Source organism: Melozone crissalis, unplaced genomic scaffold (assembly GCF_028551555.1).
Source record: "Melozone crissalis strain CALT ecotype California unplaced genomic scaffold, PUWL_Pcris_2 ptg000016l_1, whole genome shotgun sequence".
NCBI classification, from domain to species: Eukaryota; Metazoa; Chordata; class Aves; order Passeriformes; family Passerellidae; genus Melozone; species Melozone crissalis.
Window position 1 is genome coordinate 27,889,496 of NW_026535794.1, and position 21,635 is coordinate 27,911,130.

At 36.1% G+C, this 21,635-nt stretch overlaps 1 protein-coding gene across 1 annotated transcript in view; it reads right to left on the reverse strand.

Annotated features, from left to right (window-relative positions):
* THSD7A (thrombospondin type 1 domain containing 7A) overlaps window positions 1-21,635 on the reverse strand; it is a 191,198-nt gene that overhangs the window by 7,224 nt on the left and 162,339 nt on the right. Inside the window, exons 16-27 of the mRNA XM_054273356.1 lie at window positions 18,716-18,721; window positions 17,876-18,009; window positions 17,095-17,248; window positions 16,098-16,239; window positions 15,517-15,632; window positions 10,158-10,275; window positions 9,333-9,478; window positions 8,585-8,759; window positions 6,342-6,515; window positions 5,262-5,357; window positions 2,228-2,310; window positions 1,691-1,901 (exon numbers count right to left, since the gene is read on the reverse strand). Coding sequence (XP_054129331.1) covers window positions 1,691-1,901; window positions 2,228-2,310; window positions 5,262-5,357; window positions 6,342-6,515; window positions 8,585-8,759; window positions 9,333-9,478; window positions 10,158-10,275; window positions 15,517-15,632; window positions 16,098-16,239; window positions 17,095-17,248; window positions 17,876-18,009; window positions 18,716-18,721 — 1,555 coding nt within the window. The remainder of the gene's footprint in view (window positions 1-1,690; window positions 1,902-2,227; window positions 2,311-5,261; window positions 5,358-6,341; window positions 6,516-8,584; window positions 8,760-9,332; window positions 9,479-10,157; window positions 10,276-15,516; window positions 15,633-16,097; window positions 16,240-17,094; window positions 17,249-17,875; window positions 18,010-18,715; window positions 18,722-21,635) is intronic.

The window sequence follows — 21,635 nt, forward strand, 5'->3', positions numbered from 1 at the left end:
TCAGCCCAGACATTTGAAGAGGACAGTTTTAATACCTTATTTTCTGGAACTGCAATGTAATTTGTGGAAGAAAATGAAAGACCTATTTTAGATCTAGACTTAGAAACTGTGAGGAAAAATTATAATCATGCCAGAGTAAACCCAAACCTTTCCAATATATATCCAATCCTGAAAAAAAACCAATCAAGCCAAGATCTCATCAGAATTGGAAAATATTCACTTTCTCTCGCATTTGCTCATAACTTTACTGCATAAAGTATTAGTTCTATTGAGTATGTTTAAGATTATCTGAACTGAGCTGTCTCCTTTCCAACTTGAATTACATAAAATTGGTGAGATTTCATGAAATTTCTCTAATGTACCTTGCTCCAAAACCCTCCCTGAGCTCACATGAGCATTCATATTTCTAAACTGTTGAAGGTGACTGTCTGATATTTGCTTATTGCTATCACTCAGCGTGCTACAACATGCCCTCTGGCATTTTCAGGATGGGTTAGCTAAAATGAGTAAATGATAACATATTTGGTAAGATGCTGTTTTTTAAAAGAGGACCAGAAAAGTTTGATTTTCTATTTTTTATTTTTGATTAAAGTACTTGGAGTAAAGACCATTTTTATTGCAGGTATCAAATATAATATCAAAGTGCAAATAAGAGTAAATACTAGTAGGACTAATGGGATCTAATATAAGTATTTCTAATTTCTAGGCCAAACATTATTTAATCTGCATATTAGAAATATTTTATAAATCTCAACTTGAAATACCTTATGGATTATGCATGTAAAGATATTAATTTCAATTCTGCAATTAAAAACATCAAAAAATGCTTTAGAAATAAATGACCACACTAATACACAAGTATATTAGTATATTTAGCCCTATGTGATATATTTAGCCCTTAAGATGATAACCAATTGCCCTCTTCCATGTTAATAAAATTTTGGACAAGCAACACATCTCTGATGTGAAAATATTTTGTTAATTAATTTTTTATCCAAATATTTGGTAAGACTAAAAATATTTACTGACATCTGATTACATGATGGGCTTTATGAAGTATTTTTTATTAAATAACTTATATTTTACATCACTCTTGCGTGTAAGTTTTTGCACAGCTCTAAAGAACATGGTCCATCATAAAAGAAAATACTGCTCATAGATACTTAGAGCAGGCCTATGTTAAATATCAGTAATATGGTTAGCATTTGACTAACATGAGTTAGTATAGATACGGATATGTCAGAAAAGCATTAGCATACCTATACTAATTATTTTCATACAATTTGTCCTATGTCTGCAAATTTTAAGAAGCCTTTACTATTTGCATTCTTCAGTGCTATCCTTTCATTCTTCTGTCAAGAGAATTATTGGTTAAGATATCACAATTTATTATACTGGCTTGCACCTTTGCAGCAAACTCACAGTCACATTTCAAATTGCTTCTGTGAATTTTAACAGGAAGAGTGACTAAAAGGAAATCTGCAATATATGATTTCACTAAATATATTGATGGAGTAGTGAGAGGGCTAGGTGTTTACTATGTTTCTTCCTATGTTTTCAGTGAGAGTACACTTCTGCCTTCTCAAATGAACAGTCAAGGGTTCTTGTGATCTTCCTAGGTATACAGAAATATGAAAGCCAGACCCTGCAGCAGTACTTAGCACTAAAACTGCTCATTGCATGACTTCACCTGGCCCAAAAGGCTGCAGAAACCAGGTCCTTCCTCGTCCTGTCTGGTTACTGGAAGGCTGGGTAGGGTTCACAGCTCGACTGGTTTTCACATCTCCCTTTTTGTCCTCCATGGTGGGGATGACCACCACCGGGATGAGAGTGCACTGCTGGAGTGTGCCATCGGAGGACATCACTTCAGTGTATCCATCTTCACAACTGCATGTCCTAGTCTGCAGGGAACAAGTGTTTTACAAGGTGTAGTGGAAAAACAAGGTTTTCTGTGAGCCATAAAGCATAGCAACATGGATGACTGGAAGATAAGACTGTTTTGATGAGTGCTAGCCAGAAGAGTACTGCTTTGTATATTTTTATGCAAGTTCATACCATATCAACTATTGAACATTTAATTGGAAGGTAGAAAATAGTGCGAGGTGGGTTTTAACAAATTTGTGACTTGTAAAATCACTGAAAATACTTTTTGTTGGCATAATCTTTGTAAGAGATGTGTGGGAAGGCCTCCTGGGGGTGCTCTATGCTCCAATGCAGTAGCACATACCTCACTGCAGTAAGCGTGGGGCTGGCTGCACGGTGGGTTACATGACCTGTCAGCATCTGGTTGGCGCATCACTAAACAGCCCCCTGTAGGACAGAAAATCATATTTTCACATGGCAATACCTCACCACTGATGAAATTACTTGCTGCACTGTGTCATGGATGACAATCTTGTCGCTAATTTGAATGTAAGAGTCCTTCTTTTCAAGGGTGAAGCATAATTGGAATCAAATGTTTTCTTATATGTACAGTAAGGATACAGCAAATGTATTTAATTCCATGTGCATTTTAGAGAAATAATATTTGGCAACGGAGCCTTTTGCTTTCCCCTTTTTTTTGGATTGCCCAAAAAACCAATTTAAATGCTTTGTTGTACTCAAGGAACAGATTTGGTTCTCTAGGGCCCTCCTCATGACTTACATATTGAAACTGTGGCCACAATAGAAATAAAACCATCTTTTTTATTTATATCTTTTCCTGTTGAACTGAAAACAAGTTGCTCATCCTGTTAATGAAAGGATACCTGTTTTCTGCTGCTACTGGGTCACTTTTACACATGCCTTTATGAATCAAGGCTTCATGTTAGTCTGAGATTTTACGAAAGAAAGTAGATTTACCAGTAAAGCATGTACTGAATATTACAATACTGATAATATTGTGGGTTTCCATCTTTTCCATTCTTATACAGACCTAGTTTTCATTTTTACAGCTTTATATATAGTGCAGTTATTGTTACAGACCAGTACACACCATCAGGATTTCACTATCACTTCAGCCAGAATGACTTTAAAATACATTTAGAATCATTTTGAATTTACCTGTTTCCTTTTAGCTTACAGAAGAGGGATATGAGTAATATTGTTTAAAATTTATTCTGCTACAGGGAAACTTATTATGCATCTCCCAAATTAATACTATTTTTATACTGGTGTGATGCAATGATGAAATCCTGATAGCTGAGGTTGGTCACAACCATAGCAGATGCAGTTAGTTGTGGTTACGCAGATCCAAGTGTTAACGGGATGGCTGGTGAAGAACAAAGAAAACCCTGCTGGTTGCCATCAGTTTTCCCCACCCCCAGAAAAGAAAATCATACATCCTAGCATACAAATCACATGCCTGTGGGAATCTATGTAATAAAATATCAGTCATCCAGGGAAGCAGAAGGAAAGAGTTGCCTCATCGCCCATGGGAAATAACACCTTCAAGTAAAAAAGAACTATTCAGCACGGTGATATTATGCAAGCAAGTAAATAGAAAAAGACCTTAAAATACCAACAGAACTCACAATAATTATTTAATAATGTCTGAATTAAAATGCACTATGTTGAATCCAAATGTTCAAGAATAAGGTTGACAAGAGACAGTAATAGAAGATATGAGTTCTTTCTGAATCAAAAAAGGTGATCTCAATTTAAATCAATCGTGTATATGCGTGAATCACATGAATGAACTCATAAATACTGTAGTTTATACAAAACCCTTTCAGAAAACGTAAAAATGCAAATTAAAATCTGTTTCACTACTGTGTATTTAATGTAGAGAAGTTCCCTCTACGTTATATATTAGTACAATAGAAGTACTGTGTTTGAAAACTATCATAAAATCCATTAAAAATATTTTTTTTCATTTAGCAGAAACATATGAAAAAAATAGTTTTGTGTTGCATGGGTAGGGTTGCAGTGGAGCCCAGTGATTGCATGTTCTGGAATATTCCATTAGTTTTCCTTTCAAATCAGAAATTTATCACAGCTTAAAGCCACATACAAACAAACTTTGAAAAAAAGTGATACAATATAGATTTGAGGTTTGTCTGCCTTGGAGATCCCATTATGAAAACTCTGCCAATAATACAGAGTCATACTTTTGTCTTTCCTAAAATTTATCACAAGGCTGTATTCAATCACATCAGAATAAATTATTATTTTCATGTGACTGTGATTTAATTATATACTCTGATTTTAACATCTCAGAGCCATAATCTCCAAGATGCTACTGCCTCCAAATCCTATATGACCTTTCACAGATAATATCCTATATTCATCTCAATAAGAATTCTCTCTTATAGTTTTCCTTACCATAGAAGGATCTTAGCTAAGCAGGAAGCAATCAAGGTGCATGGATAATGATCTGTTGCAATTCTTGTGAACAAGATGTGTTTTAATAGTCCTACACAAGGTTGCAAGAGGCTTTGAGTTATTATTTCAACACCTTGTAAAAACAACACAAATATTTTATTTCTACTGTCACAACAGAGAGTAGTGGTGGACTCCACCATGAATAAGTATTGTGGTGGCAATAAATTACAGCCCCTCTGCTGTGAGTGACCTGACAACAGCTGGCATTGAGGATATTTTTACAGTCTCTGGGATTCTTTTACTATGACTTGGTCTGACACAAAAATTATTTAAATAAATGCATAACTCTTTGCTTAAATGAATCCCTATTGCCAATATAAAAATCCATATAAATAGATTCATATGAAAGTTTTCTTCTGAGATCTCAGTCGTTCCTAATTCATGTTTTTTGTGCTTTGGCTTGCACAAAAAGTCACAACATCCCATAGCAGTCCATTATGCATCCTTATACAGATTTATGGCATCGAAGTAAAGAAATAAACTCATATTAGCACATTTATTAAAATTTTGTAACATATATGGATGATACTATCGAGCTGTGCAACTTTCTCTGCCTTTGTAAAGGCATTGAAATTACCTGTAATACATAAAAATTTCATTTGTTGTAAGGCCTGAAATTTGAAACCCTACATTTATAAGTGCAAAGATGCCTATGGTAAAAAAACCCCAAACATATACAATGTAAAACATTTCAGGTCCACTACATAAGATAATATTTATATTTACCATAAGCATTACATGCGGCATGATTCTAGAAAACAAACAACGTCTTTAATATGCAAAAAGATTATTTTGATTCATACCCAGGAAGGGTGGTGGGGGGGTGTTTCGGTTTGTTGGGAAAACACATTATTCACCTGTTTTCAAGATTTTTTTGTGTATATAAAATGAGTAGTTACCTGTGACGTTTAAACCATCTGACCTTTGGCACCACACAGTCCGAGAAGATCCCTTCCATGGGCTAGCCATCCACTTGTACTCGTAGCACTGCCCATCTGCACACAGAGAACATTCACATTTCAAGATATTTAATGACAATGTTTGAGACTACCATGGGCAGCAGCCACGCTCATCAGCTGACCATACTAATTTTGTGGCCACACTCATTATGATTAATGGCTTTTACAGCTGTTAAGTATGCCCCTTTCTCCTTCATCCAGCACTGAACCACACATGTGGAGCTCCCAGGGTCTCCTGCACTTACTGGACACATGGAGAGTAGACCAGATGTGTCTGAAACACTAACTAGGATTATGAGCAAGCCTAATGCAGTAAATGGGTACAAGAAATGCTTCCAATAAGCTCATAATGGTTGTGGCCCATCTGTTGTGCAAAACTCATTTAAGGGTCCGGTTCCTTTCCTGGTGACACAAAGCTTCAGCCAGTGCTCCAGGGCTGGGTGAAGTGGCTAGGGCTGCATCTGCCTTCATGTCTCAGCTCTTCTGTGCACATCTCATATGGTCTGGGATATCTGGAATCATGGAATCCTTCTGCACCTTAGCTCTCTATCATAAATATAAAATTCCTTTTTGTCTGATCCAGCCTCTGATTGGCCAAGTTGATATAGGAAACTACTTTTCTTAGACAATTTGTTGAATAGCAGTAGTAAGCATGGCTGAGATATTTTAATGATATTTTCATGCAATCAACAATTCAAAGAAATCTAAATCTGGTTATGAAACAAAACTCAGAGATTTCTTTTTGTTACTGTTACTAAGTGTATAGGGAAACTCTTTGTCCTATATAAAAAGAAATATCATTAAAAAAGAATAATTCTAGAGGAGTAGCATATGATAGTTACCACTTCAAAGTTTTTCTATTTGTGTTTGATCTATGGAAAACAACAATTTAGGTGCATTTCTGTTTATCAAATTTCCGTTTGCCTAAAATTGCTACTATGAACAGAGAGAAAACAAAATTATGGTTGTTCTGTATTTTCTTCTTACAGGAGCCAGTCTTAAGTATATTTTGGTGCTTACCATTGCATGGTCTTGTTTCCAAAGCCTGTTCTGGACAGAGATGTTGATTCTCTAGGTCCTGAATGATCACTGCTCTAGATCGGACTTGTACTCCTCCAAAACCAAGATCCTCACCATTAAAACAGGTTAGCTGGCAAAGGCTCCATTCTGACCACTCTCTCAAGTAACAGTCCCCTGTCAAAGAGCAGTTTTATAAGATGAATGATCATTGTATGCGAAGAGTTTTTTACATTGAATATGTCTTAAAAAAAGTCCCAAGTACAGTTTTTTAATTTTCCTTCCTTTTAGTTCCTTTCCTTCCTCTTTTTAAACTTGACTCATAGTGTAGAAATCATAACATTTTGATACTCTCTGAATGTCTGTGTCATAGAAAATATTACAAAGATTGTACAAGGGCCCATTTGTTCTAAAGCAGTTTTAGTTTCTTGTAGCATTCCCATGAGATCACCCTCATTATGAATCTCTTTGCAATGCTCTACCCAATGTCTAGGTTTTTTACATTTTAAGATATTGTGCATTTTATGTCTTATGCTAAATTTACATATTTTTTCAATTCATCTTTGATCTTAGAAAACATTGTCTAGTATTAAGAAGACTAATTATTGTTTCTCTTTCTCTAAATAGACATTGAAGCAACTGATGGAAAATCCTTTGCAAGAAAGGGAAATGGGAACATGATTAAAATGTATGTTCTTGCTATTTCATGTTAGGATAATAGACCTGTAGAATTCTATAGTGTAAAACTGAAAAATCAAATTATACTAATGACACTAATTAGCACAATCAGCCACAGAACATTTAAGGAAGATCTGAGGCACAACACAAAGAAACCATTTTGTTAAAACAGTTGAAAATGGGACTAGACTGTGCACAAACTCATAAATAAACCTCTTAGTTCTCATTATTTCAGAAAGAAAGCCATTAAAAATTCATGCTACCTTGCATTATACTGATGACAGATATAATCAGTACTGTGTTGACCGGATGCCTGATTAATGAAGGAATTTTATTTGCCAACCTTAGGAAAGCATGCAAAGAAATGAATAATTGACGAACTGATGTATACAGAATAGGAAAACAAGTAGTGATTTTTGGAAACATTAGCTGGAGCGTATCATTAGCACATCCCCACAGGGCAGTTATTCTTGCTGGCTAAATGCGAGATTGTTGAAGAACAGGTCCCTGCTCAGCAAAATTTTTAAAGCAATCAGTAAGCTGCTATATTTTTTTTATAAAATTCACTAATATGAAAACATAACTGCAGTTTCTGTATTCTTCCAGTTTCCATTTAAGAAGCAAAAATAATGAAAATTATGCAAATGGAATGCAATGTACAAAGCAGTGATGGAAATCTCTCAATTTCTTATTAATTTCTATTTGTTGAGACAACTTTACCTTCAGTCCAATCTGAAAAAACTCTGGGAAAGAGGAGAGTTTCAAGAGAATGAAAATAGAGTGTTGGTATGAAATGATAGCTACATTAAAGCTGAAGGAGTTTATCACCTCTTCTGAAGACTCATCATTAATAACTATTGAAAAACAGCAATATACTTCAAATTCTACAAGTAAGTGTTTGGAATGAACTGGAGTGTTTTTACTGGAAATTAAACAGCTCTTCTATGCTCTTAATCCTTCTCATTATGAGCATCATGGACCTGATCATTCAAAACACCTCCTTTAGATTCAGTTCACAAAGGCAATGATAGAGCATGTCACATCCAGAGACCTAAACAACTAGAGGCACTCATGTTTTCTCAGAGACCAAAACTTTAGTTTCATTTGGAATAAAACCTCTAAAGAAAAAAAAAGGAGATCTTAGTTTATCTTCCTTAGACACCCATAAAAGGCATCAAGTTTTTAGCCACTGGTAAAAGTATTAATAAAGCTGTTACATAGTCTACACACTTAACACTAATATTTATCTGTAAACCAACACCCTTTCTTACAGAGTTAAATACAGGGTTTATTTCAATGGATTTTGTGAAAAATATATACAAAATAGATACAAACTGTGACAGAGAGATCATGTCTTTTATAAATTTAAAATCTAGTATTTTTTATAATTGATTGATTATCATGAAGCCACTCCTACAAAGTAATTCTGTTGGTCATTTGATAGACAAATCCAATCAGTAAAGCAGATGAAAAAGATTTAATTGCCTGTGGCTAATGCTAGGCCCTAATAGCTATAATGACACCCAAGCAATCTTGAAATGCAACATTTGTTTGAACAGCTTTGTTACCTGGACAAGGGAAAGTGCACGTTTCCTCAAGTATTATCTTCTTGTCACCATCTATAATAGGCTCTATGTCTCCACAGAATTCCTCATCTACTACTTTGCCAACATCCTCAATGGATCCATCATAAACCACGCAGGAGATGTTCCTCACTCGTGTTCCCTCTCCACATTGAGCATCCTACAGGAGGAGAACATATATTGTTAACACTGAACAGAAGAAAGTGCCAAAAGGCTAGATTTGAGTTACATGTCACTCTATCTCCTAGTATTTCTACTTAACTACTTATTCATTCCAATAAGGAGAAAAAAGAAGATAAAAAAGAGAAGACATGATTCACTACTTATGAAACAAAAAAAAAACCCAACCGAAAATTTTTGCTCACTGTTACTTGTTCCTTAAATTACAGAGCTAATTATGCCTTTGAATTACAACCAGAGCAGTATGTCAAGTGAACATCTCTTTTAATATGTGAATATATTTCTGCTGATATTCTTTTACAATAGACATATTTAAATTATTAGCAAAGAAGCTGCTCAGGTACCAAAGTTTACATTTATACTCTGAAGATCTGTAAGACAATGTTGCATCTATTGATAAATATGAAATTTAAGGAAAAAAACAAACTTTAGTTTTTATGTAAGAGAGGTGGAAGCAAATTGTTTAAAGAATTAATAAGGAGGTATCCAGGCATATCACAAATATGCCTCAATCCACACTTTACATAACTTCTAAGTCCTATATGGCTTTTACCTCTACTTTGCATGCAGACCATTGACCATATTGCCATCGATAACACGGTTTTACTGGACAGGGTTTGAATTGCTCCATCTGAGAAGGACAAGGTCTCCCATCACCCTGAAATGGCTGATTTATGGTCCTTCTTCTGATCATTTTTCCTGTAACAAAAACCAGCAATATAACTAACAACAAAGTGGTTAGACTGATTTATTCCTCAAGATGGTTCTATTTTGCTGAAAAGTATTTCCAGATTTGACAAATTTAATTATAAAGCTGATCTGTTGGCTCTTGTCTGTTATGTGGATTCATATTTTCCAAGTCAGACATTTTATATTCTGTCATTTGTTTGTAGTGTAAGTGTAGGAGGATGCCTGATTAGGATTGCTCCTGTAACAGCAAACAAAAGTCGTAATTTCCTAGTTCAGAAGCCTGAAGAAAAATATTATTTATGAATGTGACAACATGTTTGTCAATTTCAGTGGAGACTCCTGCTCCTCATCTGGGGCTCGCTGCTAGAAGAGGCCAGCATGCTGTGTTCTCCCCTCAGTTAACACGGAAATATGTCTCCCATAATTGTCTGATTACAGCAAACAAGGACTTGCAACTTTCTGTCACTGTCTGTGTGGGAAACATTACATGCAGATTTTGCAGAAAACGGAGGATTCTTCACTAAGGCCCAAAGAAAATTAAAATGCAATATGCTTGTCCAACAATTATCTCCTCTTCAGCTGTGATATGCTACCCAGCTTCAATGAGATACAGTCTCTATTTCAAATACTTATATAAACTGAAAAAGGAAGTCTCAGTCTTTAAAATATGCCAAAGGTATGTACTGACCTGTAAGGCCACATGTTTGAGAGCACTCAGACCAAGCAGACCAGTCAGAGAGCTGACAGTTCACAGGACATTCCACCACACAGGACGTATTCATTTGCCATGTCTTTTCCAAACCAAGCTAAAAGAAAATGTTAAATGGTTAGCACAAAACTCCAGGCCTGTATCATCAGTGCAAGGCAAAAAAGTAAAGTAACTAATACATTTAAAATTCTCAGTTTAAGACAGTCTTAATGCATATACTGATCTTCATATACAAGCATAAATCCCATTTTTGTCAGTCATTTTCTAAACTGGAACCTATAAATGAAGGGCTTCATCTCTACAGTATTATTTTTTACAATAGGTGAGGGCCAAAACAATGTATGAAGTACTTTGAAAGAAGAATGCAAAATTACTAAGCAGCTATTAATAAGTGAATTGAAGTGATAATAGAAGCCAAGTTCAAAAGTAGCAAAAAGAGGAGGATGAACATGTGTTGGATATTCAGATGTTGCAGATGCTGAGAGTTTACAGGAGCTCAAGAGAGACTGAAAAAAATAATGGAAGAGAAATCTGAAGGTTTAAACTCACAGAAACCCCATCAGGCAAATGCAGTTCAAGAGCTGAAAACAGGTGGAAGATGTGAAAGGAGTAGGTGGAAACTCTTGTATGTCTGTGCTTCATACTCATTCCTTACTAATTCTATTCTATTCTATTCTATTCTATTCTATTCTATTCTATTCTACTATCCATACAAAGATATTGACATGACACTGACAATTATTTTTCCAAAAAATTTACATATTTGCACTTTTTTCTGAAAAGCTTTGCAAAAAACCCAGAATCCTCTAACATCCATAAAGTAAGTCTGAGAGAAGGGGACAGAGAAATTTATCTCAAGACTCAAGTATTCCCAAAAATATATTCTGTTCTCTGTTTTTCTCCAGGTGTGATTCAACCTAAAGTCCTGCTCTGGGGAAAGAAGAGTTTTATAATCATGCTCAGGACATGGCACAACAATTACATGCTCCTTTGGTCTGATCCTGGACAACCATTTCTATGTTCTTATAAACTCATACACTCTAAATTTTCTCCATCCATGCAAGGAAAGAGATATTCTCACTAACACATATGAGAATATATGATGCAAGATGAAATGTGACTGATGGCAAAAATATTAGCATAATAACACCTGCATCCTGCACAGCTGAGTTAAAAGGGTAGGTCATTTATAGGGTGTATGATCTGAAGTATGAAAGAAAATCAGTCCTGCCAGTATGAACAGATCTACACAAAGGACTGTCCTGTTCACTGGACCTCACCAGCAGACCCTGATCATCATTGAAGCATTTCAGAATCCTAGGGAATTGCGAATATCTTTAACTAGAAAAAACCTCCACCTAGTTAAAAAAAAAAAAAAGCAAACTAGACATTTAAAAACCTATTAATCTTAACGACTGGAAAAGTTAATTATATAAAACCAGCATTTAAGACACTAAAAAGGAGATAAACCCACTCTTTCCTACTAAACACAAGCATAGAGCAATAATTAGGCACAACATTAACATGCTCTCCATAAATAAACTACCACAAGTACTGAAAATATCTCCTCCTGATAGACTCACCAAGCTTTAAATTTGCATTTACAGTACCATTTATTGAGACAGATGAGGGTTTAGACCTCTGTTTGCTTTTATACATCAAAGAATGAGTTCTTGGCTTTTCTCAGTAGTTCACTATAGCCTTGATTATACAGCTATCACACACAGACAACACCTGAAACCTTTGGATAATCTGGAATTTGGATGATTAGGAAGCTAGAGAGCCCTCTTTGAAGTCCACATTTGGGTCAAACCTTTGGAGCAAAGGCTTTAAAGCCTGCTGAACTGATTCCCGCCAATTATAGAAACATGACTGCTCTCTTTCAAGACTGGTCTTCTCAGCTGGACTTTAGCAGCTCAAGAGGGAAAAGCCCAAGAAAGATATTAACAGTGAAGAGGAGAAAGCTGAAGGCCAGATTACCCATGAAGGCCAGATTACCCACAGTGACCTCCTATTTGCATGTCTTAGATACTGAAGTGCTGCTTAAATAGATCTGGGGAACAACTGACAGGTTGCAGTTCAATAATATTCACATATTCCCTTCTCGTCCCTCTCCTTCCTTGAACTGATGAGTCACAATTCAACTTGAAGAGCTTAGAAAACATTTGAAAAAGTGTTCATTAGCTCCCTGACCCTAAAGGTTTTGTTCTGGATGAGCTGTGGTTTGTGACTCAAAAACGTCAAGTACTGAAAGCCACCCCTGTGCAATCCGTGCTTCTGGTCACACATGCCAGGGGCAGCAGGCTGCCACACCAGCATGCTCCTTAAATCCTGTGATCCCCAAGTATCTGTACTCATTTATGGGAATGTTTGGCACTAAAGATTAAACCCTGCTGCTGGAGGTTAATCATGTAATCTGACAAGCAGACTATTCACCAATAAACCAGCAAAGTCTGCTTTAATGCAGACACAACTGCTGGTTTCTAGGCTTTTCCCATCTTTAATTAAAGGTAAATGAATGCAATAAGTCTATAAAAATGAATATGAACAGGATCAGCTTGCTTTTGGTGATTTGATTTTTAAATATTCAAAGAAAGTCAAGTTCTTGTCATAAGCAGAAACCAAGTAATCCACGTATTACTATGCTCTGAGAGTTTGAAGAGAACTACATTAACATAAACAGGACCTGAAAATAAGCTCTGGAAATTGTTTTATCTTGGCAGTAGTCAGGATGACTGGCTACCTTCTTTAGCTGATCAACTCAAATAAACACAAGATCACATGGACACATAAGGAAACCAGAACACAGGGGCTCAGATGGAATGTTAGCATTTAACTCTGCTGATGCTCATACCTGGAGATGGTTATAGACAAAATTCAGCATCCAGGTTTTCTTTATATATGGCTTTATTGCTTTCTTGAACTATATATTATATAGAAACTCACTGCAATAGTGAGTCTTAATTTCATAAGGATTAGTGTAGGTTTATCTATTATGAGCTTTTTTCTTTGCATATAATACTAATAAACATAATTCAGTATATGTACCTACACATAAATTAAGCAGATCTTTACTCATACATCTAGTACAAAGTTTTATGATAGCCCAGAGAAAATTCATTACCTAGGTCATTATAAAATTACTTCATATTTCTCCTATTCATCAGATTTTCCAACCACATGCACCTTATTTGAACTTCACTTAATATTTCTGCACTGCACATATAATGTGAAAACACAGTGGAAACTCCCACTCTGAATGATCATTAGCAAGAAGTGTATAATAAGTATTCACATTTTGATAATTTCTAAAATACTCTCCTCTCATGACCTGCAAGGTCACAGAGTTGGCTTTCATATCTTTAGAGTGAAGGGTCTGTTAAGGTCTGAACAGCTTGGCTTTCCTGCTAATCAGGTTAACAGGTTTTACTCCTCAGTTATTGGATCAGCCTCTGACCTTGTTGGACCGCTGCTTACACATCCATAATTCAGCAAATAGTCTTAACTGTGTGACTAGGGAGTGGATCAGAGCTTTCTACAAGATGTATCTCTATATGATCTATTGATAAATCCAGGACATCACCGCAGTGATGTCTGTTGGCTAGTCATCTACAGCAAGTAGCTCTTGAGATATTGTATTCTTGCTCTCATTATTATTCTGAATAACAAACTTTCATTTCTTAAATGCAGGAAAACTCCAGAGGTTTTCTGAAATGATATTTCAGTGTAAAATGTAATCAGTTCTAAATGTTGTTTTAAATCTTTGGATTTTTTTTTTAATAATTTCTTGGTTTTATGGTAGAAGAAATATATTTTGCCATAAAATCAAATAAATGATATTTCTTTCTGTTGAAATATTTATTTGGATGGATATTTTACATCATGTCTTGGTATTAATTAATCAATATTGCAACCTCTTAGAAATGACAGACATTTCTTTCTCTTTTTTATCACATTAAAACATTATAAAAACATTAATGCATTGCCTTATTAACTTCACAGCAACTTGCTGGTATGACTTAGGGAAGTCATACCCTGCATTTTTTCTTGAGACCTCATTTTTGCGGCTGTCCCATTCCTGGGAGTGTTCACAAGGCCAAGTTGGAGGAGGCTTTCAGCAACCTGCTAGAGTGAAAGGTGACCCTGCCCACAGAAGGGCCTTTGATCTTTAGGGTGATGATCTTCAAGAACACTTCCAACCCTAACCATTTTATGGTTCTGTGAAATTATTAGATTTTATTAGAAACCCAAGAACTATGAGGGAAGGAGGAACATGGGACAGAAGTAACTCTCTGCCGTTGATAAGAACTCATTGATTCAAGAATCCAGGTTGTCAGAGGAGATTGGAGAAGTTTAAGTCGGTCAGATACGCCATTACAAAATTATAGTCCAAAGTAAATGATGAGTTTCCTGACTCCCTCCACTTCTGATGAGACTCTTTGCTATGGGAACATCCTGAGAGCAGACAGTAGCCAGAAGGGTCCTGAAGAAAAGCTGTTGATGTTGGTGCCAAAGCTGCTGTGGGGGCCTTTCCCCCTTTGTTCCCCATTGCCAGTTATTTTACTTCTGATGTCATGGTAGTTGGGGAACGGCAGTTGAAACAAGTGCAGTTACTTTCCATCAGAAATGCATGTAGAATGGCCCTTAAAGTAGTACTGGAGTTTTTTTGGATTTTTTTGGTTTTCATGGTTTTTTTTATACTACAGACTCCATGCAATTGAAAGCACTGGGACCGACGCACAAAATGTCAGGAAACCAGTGCTGTCAAACTGGAGGTTTGTTTGAATATTTGCAAAATGGCTCCTTCAAAACTTTAGAGTTCCTATCTGCTAGCTAGCTTTACTTATACACTCCTACTTAATATTACATTCGTGCTGCACGTTGTTTCACACTAGCTTGGGTATTTTTTGCATCACACAGCTGGATACAAGAAGCTAGCATTCAGCCCAGCTGCAGAATGACACGTGAGAAATATTTTCCAACACATTGAGTAAATGATTGATACTGGCAGGTGTCCAAAACTCCATGCAGAAGTTGTATCAAATTAGAATTATGATTAGTATTCTGATTGAGATTTATTACCTTTATTCTACTTTATTAATTATTGTTTCTAAGTAATTTCCTTCAGGACATAATAATTAGCATATGTTCACAGAGGCACTTAAAAGTAACCAAAGGAAATAGTATAAAAATCAGTTGATGGCTCAGTTCATTTCAGAGGTACTTAACAATCCATGAACAGCGTTGCAAAACATCTGGTGAAGATGCCATACAGCTCAGTTGGCTCAGTATTAATTAGCACAATTAGAAGGGAGCTTTCTCACAGGTACCCACTCACCTCTTCACAGTATTTCAGGTCAACCGATTTGCCATCACTGCGAACGCAATCGAGCATCCGCGTTTTGATACCGCTGCCACAGACAGCCTTCTCACTGAGCTGACACGTGCTCCAGTCTGCAAAGGAGGAACTCATTAGCATTGCAGACTTTCAGATAGAATTCATAATGATCCAGTCTCCCACCTAATTCTGATGGCCTAAAATAACCCTCACAAGCAACTTTCACACATGCAAAGGCTCACGGAGCCCAGTTGCTACATGTTTTTGGAAACAGTGACCTTACTGCAAATGTCAATGTCATGGTACCCTCCTGAAAAGTGCAGATTTGATTTTGTCTGCATGGATTTTGAGTAAATTACAAAATTATATGAGAAATACTTTTCCTGGAGTTAGAACATGCAGATTTCACACACAAATTATCAATTTAATATTTTTTCTGGATCAAACAGCCTGAGTCAGCTTTCAGCACAAGTTCCACAGCTGTGTCTGGGAAAGAATGGAAAGCAGAAAAATCCATCCTGTAAGGTGAATGGAAATGATCTGTAAGATGTGGTCCCAGGCTGTCACCATAACACAAATACCTGTCACATTGTAGTCATAGTGGTAGCAGTTCTTGTTCAAAGTGCAGGCTTCTGTCTCGGTGGCAGCAGGACAAGGCTTTCCATCATCTGGTTGTCTAAGGCATTCAGCTGACCTTTCACGGACACTACTTCCATTGCAAGGCTTGAAGGTAAGATTAGAAACAGCTTAAATATTTTGGCACACTGATACCTCTTTATGCAGCAATACAATAACCTTTTAAATAATCCCTTCAAAAAACACAAGTGTAAAACAACAGGTTCCTCCTAATGTATAAGAGAAACTCTTTTCTTTAACCTAACTTGGTAACACCATTCTATTTTCCTAACCAATGCATATATGAGTGAAATAGTTCCAAAGTACACTATTAGTACTTTGGAACTATTTCACTCATAAACAGGATATTGAGATGCTCACTTTCCAAATGTTATAATGTAGTGCACCAAAGCCTCTCAGAGGTCCTGAAACCCTTTTCGGTGGTTTGTTTATTTTTGGGTTTTTTTGGGGTTTTTTTTTGGTTTTTTGGTTTTTTTGGGGTTTTTTTTGACATTTCTTTTTGAAATTCCTGTCAGGAAGGAAGGGGAGAGAAGACCCAAAATTATTTTTCTATACTCAGTCTTGATCTGCAGACTTTGTCACTCGTATCAGGATAGTGACATTTTTAGTTCAGTGACTGTGCTGCCGTGCAGAGGCTCAGAGCTAGGCTCAAAGACAAACTCACAAGCCGCTGCCAAAGCTATTCCACTACACAGAAGGCACCCCACACTGGGAAGAGTGACCACTGGGCACATTTTAGTCTGAGTTCTGGAAGAATTTAGCTTAATGGAAAGTATTGTCACACTTCATTTGCAGCCAACACAAAACAACCCTAAAGATGACACTATATATAGATATATATACAGGTGTTATCAGTTCAGCATCTTTGCAAAACACATCATACATACACTTTTTAACTACCCTCCCAAAACCAGAAATGTGGCACTTCATTATACTTCTTACCAAAGAGCACTGAGACCATGATCCCCATTCAGACATAACACAGTCCTCAGGACATGGCAGTGTGCATTTTCTAGCACCAAGTGGCATATCTTCAGGATCACACAGATAGTCTTCTACTGTGTCAGATGGACCATCCACAGTGTTTAGCATGCACCTGGAAAAAAGAACTGCACATCAACTTCACTTGCTATGGATTTCATATGGTATGTGCTCTACAGTATTCTGAGGCATTTTAACATTCTGCCCTCACATAAATTAAGTAAGTATTGATCTAGGAATGACCAAGAAAAGCTGAAGAGTCAAAAACAATCCTTGTTTTCACAGATGACAGCAACATAAAGGCATGCACATAATTTAGACAATCCCTATCAGTGATTTCCAGGGAGCCCCTGGGCAGGTGATTTGCTTGACATTAGCTGACCTCTAAACCAGAATAATGCAAATCACCTATTGTTTAGACATATTTTGTGCATACTTCACTGGCAACTTTAAATCCAGAACTATTACAACTTCAAAAATTTTATATTCTTAGTATTAATCCTTAATTTACACAGATGCCTTTTAATTACCTAATTTAATAGATTAAATTAGGAATCAAGGTCTATATCCATAACAAGTAGACAGAATCATATTGCACTCCCTGAATCTATTCTGATTTATATCAGCCAGGCTCCAGGTCTGGACTCAACATCAGGCATTACATAGAATTACATCAAATGAAATACAGCCAAAACTGAAAGTGAAGGTTCTTTAAAGTGAAGGAGGAGCAATATTGTTTTACCTGACTTTCCTTGTTTGGACACCTTCTCCACAATTCTCTTTTAAGTCCACGTTGGTCACCTTGCAGACACTCCAGGGCTCAGTTACCCATATGTACTGGCTGCAGTCACTGTGGCAGGGAACTACCTCATACACCTGGAATCCACACTCAGTGTCAGTTTTGGGGCACACAAGTAAGATAAACATGCAAAAGTGATCATACAGAAAAAAAGCATTAATGCTCTTGGGAAGAATGAAAAAAAATATTAACTTGATGATTTAGACACTGTGGTAATAATACAGATTAAGTACTTGCTAGAAAACTACTGAAATCAAAAAAAGACAGAAACTATTGAATGCTGGGTTCTCTGGTTTTCTCTGCCACTAAGCCCATGCTGTGCCATTTCCACCAAAAACATCAACAGAAATAACATAAAGTCTGTAACATGCTAGCTCATGAGTACCGCTTTTTAAAAAATGCTCTTAAAACTCTGGTAGTACTTTAGCTCTGTCCTTCACATCTCTTCTCTATGATTCCATCCCACTATTATATTATTATCCCAGTTATTAGTTGTGAGGGTTTTGTATCACTAAGGAGAGGTGACCTCAAGAGAAATTATACAATAATTTCATTCACTTTATTTATTCATTGTGTATGCTTAAAATCACTCTAATGTATTTGTGTACCAGAACTAGTATTATGTTTAGATTTGAATGCAAATTTTTAAATGGCATCTCATATAGCAATTTCTACAGTGTTCCATGTACTGACTCAAACACACATTACAAAAAATGGGACAGACAGCACATGTTGAGCAAGAAGCACATGTTGAGCTTAAATCTCTATTTTATAAACACTCACCTGTGCCTGAAGAAAGTATTTTCATGAACCCAAAAGAAAGAAAAAAAGCAAAGAGAAAAAGTTAGAATTGTATAAGTGAAGCATAAGTATTTAACCAGAATCAGTTTAGACACAATTTTATTATAGACAACATAGAATTTTATTATAGACAATATTCTGTTAGTTCTGCAAAGAAAAAAGGCATTATTTTTTTTCTCTTGGATCTCCTTTGCTATCATAAGGCATCTTGTAAAAAGTTTGCCCTTGGAAGAAAATAAATTTTATAAATCACAACTGGTGGGAAGAAACTGTACATTACCTAGTCTCTTGGTTAGAGAGTTGAACTGTTTTCCCTTTTTGCCTATAATGAGCATCAAACTTTCACACTGTAGGGAATCCCGTCTCTCTTAGATAAGAGAAAATCCTCAGTGTTTTTGGAGGACACTGGACTTCTCTATCAATTGAAATTCTTCTGACAGCATTAGGTGCAATAGATTCAAACAAATAAATGGAACTGTCAATTCTCATCCTTCCAAAGTTTCTACATCCTTCTTGGAATATCTTAATTATGCATAAATTACTTAAAGCCCATTGCCTTGAAATTATAACAGCTAATTTGACATATCCTTCTAGGTATCAAGTCAGCAAAATCAAAACTGCTAAAAAATCTAAGACTTGTCTCAAACAAGTTCTTGATTTCTTTTCAGTAACCCTTCTTGTCTAGAAAAAGATTGCTGATGTTTGATGGTTAACCTGCAACAAAATACCACAGAAAATAGAATGCCTTGGACACTAAATGTGTAGTCTGATATCATATCACTGTGCAGCTGACCAGCTCATGCACAAGACCACCAGCACAGTCAACACACATAGGCCTTCCTTCTCTGAACTACATTAACAATAAAAGGCACAAAAGTGTGGTAAAAATGCATGTTAGGGAAGGTACTGGACTCCGTTGAAAATTTGTTCTTTAGAATTCTTCTCCAGAATTTTCAAAATGAGAACAGGGAAGCCTTAATTCAGGAAAATGTCTATATGTCTTACCCTGGTTACCATAAGAAGAAATACATAAACCGCACACACTCAACAGCTTTTGCAGTAACATAAAATTTGGATATCTTGACAGAAAGCCAGAGGAGAACTTTATATAGCGTTGCACATGTGATTGGTGTTCTCCTGACCTTACTGGCATTTTTGTAGCTATGACTGCAGGCCACAGCAGTTTGGTGGTATAAGAATTGCATACCCATCCTGCTCCTGATAAGGGGGAAAATAATGCTTGTAATCAATGAAAAGATGGATGTCCTTAATTTCTCTAACAGTCTCAGATTAGTCCCTTCATTTGAAACCATTCTATAGCCATTGACATGATTTTATATCAAACCTGACTCCATTATTACTGTAATTATGATGTCTTTTAGCCTACTGAAGTGAGTACTGAGCAAGCTTTATTCAGCTGGAGTGTGACTTGGGAACAACCCTGGCATGACATTGAGTGACACATCCAGCTTTCACTGTGCTCATCCTTCCTCAAATCACAGGCACACATGTCAGCCCTGAGAGACACTGAACAACTTCTTAGCAAGGTCTTAAGGATTTTACTTCAGTGTTTCCCTGGCCTTACTATTAGAAAGTTTTCCCAAGGCTTAACCCAAATCTTCTTGCAGCAGTGTAAGCCCACTGCTTTTATCCTACCCATGATGGCCATGGAAAATGGATTATTTCCTCCTTCTTTGCAACAGCCTTTTATGTCTGTACTAGCAGTCTGCCAACATCCTCCCTCCCATCTCCTGTTCCCTGGGCTAGACAACATGTTGTAGTCCTTCCCCAGGTTCATAATTCCTAGATGGCATCTTACAGCATAGTTCTTTTATAAATCATAGTACTCCCACTTGTGGGCACCAAAGATCCAATTTTACCACTATGGGTCATATGTATGCAAATAAGACTGTTACATTATTAAGTAATAAATATGTAACTTAAACACATTACAATGAATGATTACTGAATGATGATTTTGAAAAGTCAGTTCTTTCCCAGCTGAATGGTGATCATATTTAGTTTAAATAACTAATTCAAAATTAGAATATCTGAGCATTTCTCTCAATGTTTCTGGATTGAAAGGGAATGTATTTAAAAATGAAAAATACAGGCTTTATGTTTTTCAACATCCTGGCATTAGCTATGGAATGTCCTTCTCATGAAAGTACTATATTTCAATTTTATTTTTACAATAATTACATTTGGAATCAACTATTATTTGTCGAAGACCGTGTAACCACAAATCAAATGAGTCAAAGTACCGGCAGAGGGCAATAGTGCTGCATAAAAGCGGCGAACAGACCTCCAGCAAAATCACCTTTGATGCAGAAAAATACAAGCCTATTATGTACTACATGAATATTAAAGAAGGAAAAAGACTTTTGTATAGACTATAATTTGCTCCTATTGAAACACGTTCCCCCTAATTTAAAGCATATTTACATGCTGACCCAAATCCAGCAACCCTCATTCTAGTTCGTATTTTGTTAAAGTAGATCACAAACTTGGTTTATTAGCTGTGGTTAAACACTTAGGATTTTCTAAATTAGAACTAATTACATCCCCTAAAGTAGAAAATTAGATCAACAAGCCATTTCATTTTGTTTTAGCAAAATGTCAATAGGATAATATTAAGAACATGCATTTTTATTCAAATGTAAATTGAGAGCACATTTTTTTAAAATCTTTGAATATTTACAGAAAAGACCATGTGGTTGTTTAACATGCCTCTGCAGACTAAATTAAATTCAACAGTAATATGAATATAAATCAACTTTGAAGAGCATAAGTTAATTGACAAGGAATGTTTTTTCCTTTCTAAAACTCTCCAAGGAAAGAAACTTCAGGGTTTAACTGGGGCTAGTGCTAAACTTGGTCCCAAAGACTAAATGCTTATTAT